Source organism: Condylura cristata, unplaced genomic scaffold, assembly GCF_000260355.1.
Source record: "Condylura cristata isolate star-nosed mole 26May11 unplaced genomic scaffold, ConCri1.0 scaffold00003, whole genome shotgun sequence".
In the NCBI taxonomy this organism is placed as follows: Eukaryota; Metazoa; Chordata; class Mammalia; order Eulipotyphla; family Talpidae; genus Condylura; species Condylura cristata.
Window position 1 is genome coordinate 21,244,663 of NW_004567104.1, and position 8,186 is coordinate 21,252,848.

At 35.6% G+C, this 8,186-nt stretch overlaps 1 protein-coding gene across 2 annotated transcripts in view; it reads left to right on the forward strand.

The window, feature by feature from the left end:
• SENP2 (SUMO1/sentrin/SMT3 specific peptidase 2) overlaps positions 1-8,186 on the forward strand; it is a 34,179-nt gene that overhangs the window by 17,581 nt on the left and 8,412 nt on the right. For both annotated transcript variants that reach the window (XM_004675060.2, XM_012733860.1), the window contains 6 exons: positions 436-487; positions 1,155-1,218; positions 3,022-3,198; positions 4,499-4,630; positions 6,261-6,464; positions 6,991-7,070. In XM_004675060.2, the coding sequence (XP_004675117.1) occupies positions 436-487; positions 1,155-1,218; positions 3,022-3,198; positions 4,499-4,630; positions 6,261-6,464; positions 6,991-7,070 (709 nt within the window). The remainder of the gene's footprint in view (positions 1-435; positions 488-1,154; positions 1,219-3,021; positions 3,199-4,498; positions 4,631-6,260; positions 6,465-6,990; positions 7,071-8,186) is intronic.

Genomic DNA, 8,186 nt, shown 5'->3' on the forward strand with positions numbered 1-8,186 from the left:
TTAACGAGAATTAAACACCTTAAACATTTTTAGACCTTGGGGTATTGCTGACCAGTGGTTTAGTGCAGATGCTATTTCAAGATGAGATAGATTCATAAAATACCTCTTGATTATGACTCCTAGCTTTTATATAGTAGCAAATACTGTGTTGAGCCTAAAATTAATCTCTTAATATTGCTTACATTAATTTTCTCATACTTCTACTCAGTCAGTTTACCAGGTAAGCAGAGAGCAGCGAATTTATGCTGAAGATTTTAAAAAGAAAGAGGTTTATGTGGTTCTTAACTAATCTGTAGGAAGACTGGTGTTTTTGGAGTTCACTTAACATTTCAACAAGTAAATGTTTTGATAATTTACAAATTAAGTAAGTTGAAATGGTAGCTATATGATTGATAATAAAGATAACATTTGCTTTCTTCTTTACTACCTTCACAGATAGAGTTGTTGAAACAAGGGGACCTCTATGTTCAGTAAGAAGTGAAAAGAGGTATATAATTCAGTTCGTTCTAAGTTTTCTTTTGATTAGTTATTTTCTCACTTTATTTATGTGTAACTGGGTCTGAAGAATTGTGAGCTCATCACAAGAAGAGCCCATCTGTGTACATTTATGTGTGCACGTAGGCAGCTCCTGTGTCAGAGGCCCACCCAAATTTGGGAGCAGTTTGTTCTCTCCTAGGCATTTAGGTTGGGAGATGCAGGCGCCATTTAAATAGGCACCTACTTAAATGTATAATAGGCATCACTAGTGACCAGGTGTCTCTAAGATAGGAGCAGTGAAGGCAACCCCTAGCATGTTTATAGAAGCGCTTAATAAAATATGTAAATATGTCCCTTGAATCAAATCTAGCACAGTGCCCTTTTTTTTTTTTTTTTTTTTTTTTGTAAGTAAAGCCATACTCATTTATTTACATACTGTCTGGCTGATTTTTAAACTATAATAGAAGTTGAGAAGACGTGACAAAATCCATAAAACGACCTGCAAAGCATAAAATACCTGATTCTTTTCAGAAAATTTTTTGATTTATGGTGTAGAGAATTATATAAACTCAAGGCAATTTTGGTTACCAGGTATTAAATCTTATTTATAAAATCAGTCTAACATGTACTAGGTTAAAATTGTCTGATTTGTAATCTCTCAATTTTTTTCCCCCCAGGTGTTCAAAGGGGAAAATTTCTGATACAGAGAAGACAGTTGGAATCAGACTTGACAATGAAGGTGTAAGTAGAAAATTTTATGTTAAATTTTATGTCCTTTTTACAGTTCTGTGTTAAAATTTTGGTGCCCATGAAAAGTAAGATGATGTATTTTATTTAAATTATTGTTTTCTTTGAAAAAGTATCAAGTATTGAAGATATACAACTTTGGCTTCCTTCTGAGTTGCTGGATTTTTCCTCTGGTAACCATCTTTGTAAGAGATACCAGCTTGCTGCCATCCCAGCCCCAATCTATGTTACCTGACTTCTTTTGGAGAATTTTTTTTAAAACCAGAGTCTAGATTTCTGGGCAACTTGAAAATATTGAGAATCTCCTGCTTAAATGGAATTTATATTTTCTAATCAGTATTGGAATAAGAAGTGTTCCAATGATCTTCATGGCAATATTGGTATTTTTTTTTTTTAAAGATTTATTTATTTATTTGTACATATAGAACTGGGGTACAGGCCAGAGGTGCAGGGGCGGCGAGAGGCTTCACCAGAGACAGAGTGGGGAGCAGAACAGGCAGATCAATGAAATACACTGCTGAGGGGAGCAGCGGGCCGGTCAGGAGAGGTCTGCCACGCCATGTGGTCACCCCCAGGGCAGGCGGGAATCGAACTCATGTGGAAGTGGTTTCAGCTTCTTAGTGCAGTGCTTTAACCCGCTGCGCCACCAGGGAGGGCCCAATATTGGTATTTTTAAATAATGGCAAGGTGTTTTCCTAAACATTCTATATCCAGAAGAAATAAATTCAGAAATTAAATGCAGACATGAAGTTTTAGATTATTGAACATTTTAGATATAGGCCAAAATTTAGGGGACTGCTTTATGTTCAGTTTGATCAAGTTTATCTTCTTGCATTAGTCTTTTTCGTAAGAATTAGTCTTTTTAAGTAATAGTATTAAGTTATAATTCTTTGAACTTTCCCTTTTCTAATGATTCCCATTTCCTTGTGTGTTTAATGCGTTTAATTTTTACTTATCAATTGTCAACCAAAAACTGAAAGAAAAAGGGACAAAGCTTGAGAAAGGATAGAGAGGGGGTATATTTGTTACTTGGATAAGACTGCGTCCAGCCCAGATTCTGAAGCTTTTGCTCTCTGGGACTGTGGGGAAGAGGCAGTACTTTTTGCTTTCCTATGCCCACTAAATCTGGTAATTAAAGTACTAGCTAGACAGTTGAGAGTAGTGCTGTTCTAGGTCAAAACTCTATTTCTAAATAAATTTCCTAATTTAAAAAATAGTTTGCCTACAAGATTATTTAAATTCATTGTCTTAGTGTTACATAAGTTCATAAAAGAAAGGCTCTTATCAGAGTTTCTGAGATGCTGAAACAATTCTATTTGTGAATCATGAATACAAAGGCATTCGACAAAAATTAGGTGGTACACTGTTTTGTCTATTTTTCAACAATGCATGCTTTTCTACAAAGATCAAATAGAATACCTTTACTTAATGTAAGAATAGTAGTGATTTGTTCTTAGTGATTGGATTATAGGTCATATTTTCTTGTTTGACTTTTCATACATCTTAACTATTTCATTTTGAATTGAATTAAGAGAATTCCAAGTATTTTCCTTGCTATCTCCAATATTCTGTTTCAAGGTTTGTAACATGAAGCATAGCCTGTGAGCCATCAGTCTTGAACAATGTTTTGTTCCCTCTTGGAGGCAGAGTAAAGACAGATAGACTAGTGTCTTTCCTATTTGGATTGCTAATTCTCTTTTCTTTCAAGATAACAGCACTGTTTTATATTTCATGTGTTATATATATTTATATGTGCTAGTATCAAACATATCAATGGAAAACAAACTTTTTTGATAGAGGAGGGGGCACCAGCTAGAACCGGACCTGTCTGAAGAAGTGTCAGCCCGACTCCGCCTGGGCAGTGGAAGCAATGGCTTACTGAGGAGGAAAATGGCAGTTCTTGAAAGTAAAGAAAGACATTGCTCAGGCAAAGAGAGGGATAAAAGGACGGATGATCTTCTTGAACTTACAGAGGTATTGTTTCTTGTGTTGATCAAAACAAGGAGGATGTTTTTAAGCAACATTTTGATTTGAGGAGTTCCTCCAGGCTAGGGACGAATCAATCTATCAGAGAGATTTGATCAAAGACTGTTAGTCACTGGCTACATTGATCATTAGTCACCTCTGAAGGGATTAGGTTAATTAATGTTTAGCAAGTATGAGTAGACATTATTGTCATATGTCATGGAAATAATGTAGTCTTTGTAAATTATTTTTATAACCTTCAAATATTTTGGTTATATAGTATAGGTTTGGTTTTAGAAATGGGATCATTGCAGTTTTTTTCAAAGTAATTATAGTTTCCTAAAATGTCCCATTTCATTGATTATTGCATTTCACAGTAGTAGGAACATATATAAAACAAGAAAATAGAAGTAGATTTTAAATTTAAATGTGAGCTTTCTTTCTACCTCGTCCAGTGTCAAGGTCCAGTGTCAAGGTAGGTGGTAGTCAGTCTTGTTCATTGAACAGGTCTTGGACATTTGCTACTGGGTATGTGAGTGGAGAAAAGGAGCTGTAAAATAGCAAAATTCTGTGCTGTTTGGGTAGCAGTATTAAAAATATTTGAATGAAGATAAGTTCTGTTGAGTTTGAAGTTTCAGTTTATATCATAAATGTGTATTTGCCTACATAATTCTTTATAATAATGGAGACTCTTAATCAGTGATAGTTTAGCTACTAGACTGCTGCCTTGTTTTCTAGCTTTTGCCTGTTCTCTTATGTCTTTAGGTATCCTAATTTTGTTATTTTTATGTTTTTAAGTGAAAGTTTAGGCGGCAAGTAAGTATAGCAATATTTTTATAGTATGAAAGGAGTAAAGTAAGAATTTAGACATTTTCAGGTTCAAATATTGGTAAAATTTGGGGGTTACATTTACTCTTCTATATGTGTGCATTTTCTGCCTTTTAATTATGATTTGAAAGCATATAATTTAAATGGTGATAATCTTTCCCCCATAGATTTACGTGTTTAGAACACCTGGCTCCATATTTGTTTCATAAAGCTCAATAAATGGGAATAGGATCTTTGAGATTACTTTAAATATTATTATGAAATTATTTCTAAAAGTTAGAGTAGACTAGCTTTTAATAACCACCAGTAAGACTGTTTGTAGTCCTAATTTAAATCTTTTCACACTTCAGTTTAATAGTAATTGATAATATATTTTTCCCAAGAAAAATTTGCAGAAATGAAAACCTTTTTCAGTCTCAGACTGTCTTTATCTGATAGTGGTTTTATACTAAAATAGCAACTTCTGGACTTTTTAATTCAGGACATGGAAAAGGAAATCAGTAATGCCTTAGGCCATGGCCCACAGGATGAGATCTTAAGTAGTGCTTTCAAATTGCGAATCACTCGAGGAGATATCCAGACCTTAAAGAATTATCACTGGCTCAATGATGAAGTAAGCAGTCTTTTTTCTTTACCCTTCACCAGCCTTGGCTATCATGATACTTAACCACTTACTAACCAAAGTGATTTCTCCCCAATTATAAAGGGTTAATAGAGCAGCCTCCAGTTTTATTTAAAACAAAGAACATTTAAATAGATGGTTAATTCTTATTGTTTACTGTATTTAATTAGCAGTGTCTCCCTCTTACGCACCTTTGCATTGTTTCACCCATCACTTTGTTTACTAGTTTTCTGTGAGTCTAGCCGAGGAAGCAACAAGCAACAAGTGATGCTTTTTTTTTTTTTAAAGATTTATTTATTTATCCATATAGAACTGGGGTACAGGCCAGAGATGCAGAGGGTGAGAGGATTCACCAGAGACAGACTGGGTAGCAGAACAGGCAGATCCCCTCAGAAGTACACTGCTGCGGGGAGCAGCGGGCGGGTCAGGAGAGGTCTGCCACACTAAGTGGTCACCTCTGGGGCAGGCGGGGATCGAACTCATGCGGAAGTGGTTTAAGCTTCCTTGTGCTGTGCTTTAACCTGCTGCGCCACCAGGGAGGGCCCGTGATGCTTTTTTTTAATGAATTCTTGTTGGAGCCATTTTAACTTTTCAGTAGTCTTGGGAATATTTAGCCACAGTCTCTCTGTTTCATTAGCGCTAACTAAAAATTAGCTTAATTTGTCTCTTGTATCTTTACATATTTCGCTAAAGCTAACTTGTAGTCCCTGACTATTTTTCATTTGGTCTTTTTCCCAGATGCTCAGTCCCTGTGTTTTCTTCCTTTGCTTCCTTCTGCATTTGCTCCCCACCCCCCCATCTAGTGATCTAAAGCATCTTTTTTCAAAACCACTTCGAAGTGGTTTGTTTCACATTGAAAATATATTTGTTATAGAAAGTGAAAGAAAAATATTATCATTCAGAGGTATTACCAGCTAAAATTTTAATGATTTGCTTATTTCTAGTTAATGTTTTTAAATTAAAAAATCAACTATATATACTTACTGTAAAATGTATTCATGTATGTTTATATTTCCAGTTAATATTTCTACATATTTTTGTGTGCTCTAATTCATACACACCTTTTTATTGTTGAAGATAATCTTATTGAGTTCCTTCTCTTGACTCTTAGATATCTCAGAAGTACAATTTCATTCCATCTTAATCCCTCCCATTTTGCACTGATCAGTTTTTATTTTCCATCTTCTGCCACAAAGAGTTATTTCATCCCCTTTAGTATCTTTTTTTTTAAGATTTATTTATTTATTCATATGGTACTGGGGTACAGGCCAGAGATGTAGAAGGTGAGAGGATTCACCAGAGACAGAGTGGGGAGAACAGGCAGATCAACAAAGTACACTGCTTAGGGGAGCAGCCTGCGGGGTTCAGGAGAGGTCTGCCGCACCAGGTGGATCTCCTGAAGGGGGGGGAGTGGGCGGGCAGGCAGGAATGAACTCATGGGAAGTGGCTTTAGCTTCTTAATGGCTGTGCTTTAACCCGCTGCGCTACCAGGGCGGACCCTAGTATCTTTTCTTACCTAAATAAGATGCTTACCTTTGATTTACCCTAACTCAGGTCAGCAGAAATTTAGTTTTGATAATGTGCATGCTAAGTTCCGACAAATACTGTCTTGTTATTACAGGTCATTAACTTTTACATGAATCTTCTAGTGGAAAGAAATAAAAAACAAGGCTTTCCGGCACTTCATGCATTCAGTACTTTCTTCTATCCTAAACTAAAGTCTGGGGGTTACCAAGCAGTGAAAAGATGGACCAAAGGGGTCAATCTCTTTGAACAGGAGCTAATTCTGGTGCCTATTCATCGGAAGGTACATTGGAGCCTGGTGGTGAGTTGAGAGGGTTAACTGTTAAAATTTGGACCATGTTCTTAAATAATGAAGGCTGTGCTTTATTGTCAAGTGCATGTCTACTGTGCTGTCTAGCATGTGTTAAAGGTGTACTCTGCTGAGTCCCTTCATGGTTCTGGAGTTGAACAACCAAGAAAGCAAGAAGACATTCCTGTGGCTGAGAAGCTTCTACTTAGAGCTCTTCTAGTTTATATAGGTTATTTATTTAGTTTTGCTTGCAAAATACTACAGCTTTACTATAAGAAAGTATAAGTATAAAGAAAATCTCATCATTTTGAGGATGACCAATGTTTTGGGAAATAAATTTCTACACCTTTCTTTTAGAATAGAAATATATAATTTTATAGAAACACAGCTCGTGCCTATGATGTATAAAATGTATCTTAGAATTTCACTCATGTTGGTACATGTATTGATATTTTAAAAGATGCTTTTCTTTTTAGAGATAAAATCCTCACTACTGTTGATGAATATGTATTCTTGATGTCATATTTTTCCATTATAGGTGATAGATCTAAGAAAAAAGTGTCTTAAATATCTGGATTCTATGGGACAAAAGGGCCACAGGATCTGTGAACTTCTCCTGTAAGTAAAGGTTGAAAACTTTGTTATTATCTCATATGGCCTTGTTAGGTAATCATTCCATGTCTAATTCTAGAAGTCACTGGTGGTGGCAGAATAATATAGTGACACTTTCTAGTCACTTAAGACTGAATTTGAATCCATCATTTTATCTAAAAGGTGGCCTAATATTTAATACTGAGCATTTTTGTTTAGTAGCATTATTATAAACACCTATATCGTGTGTTACATATGTAAATATATCTTAGTAGAATTTCTTTGGAACTGATACAGACTTTGCCTGGGAAGTATTTAATAATATTATTCCATCATTTTTAAAAAATATATCCCAAACCACAAATTTATTATATAAAAAAGGAAAGGGAAGAAGAGGATGCATGCATAGACATAAGGAGGCAAAAATAGTTGCCAGTGAAAGGTGCAGGTTAGGCAAAGGAGAAAGAAAATGAGGTACCTGCAAAGGTGGGTAAGAGAGCTGCCAAATTCTTAAGTCCACTCATGTCTCTGTTACTCCCCTTGATAGTGTGTTCATGTCATATAACTCAGATATAAATTTTAAAGTGTGTTATACATAGGTAACTGTTTCAAATAGTAATTGCTAGAAACCTGCCTTTAAAGCATAGCCCACTATTGGCTGTCTGTTTTAAACAGCTGCCTACTGGAAGCAAATACAGGTTCCTGTTTTTAATTTTAGTAAGTATGGGCCCATTTTTTGATGGGGTTGTTTACTTTATTTTTGTTGAGTTTCGTCAGTTCTCCGTATATTTTTGTGATCAATCCTTTACCACAACTTTTGTGTGAGAAAATGTTTTCCCAATTAGTGGGCTGTCTGTTTGTTTTTTGTAATGTCTCTTTTGCTGTACAAAAGCTCTTTAACTTGATGTAGTCCCATCTATTTATCCTTGCCTTCACTGTTGTGGCGTTGGGTGCTCTATCTTTAAAGATGTCGCTGACATGCATGTCATGTAGTGTTTGACCCATCTTTGCTTCCAGATATTTTATGGTTTCCGTTCTTGTGTCTAGGTCTTTAATCCACTTCGAGTTGATTTTTGTGCCTGGAGTGAGGCAGTGATCTAGTTTCATTTTTTTGCATGTAGCTTCCCAGTTTTCCCAGCACCA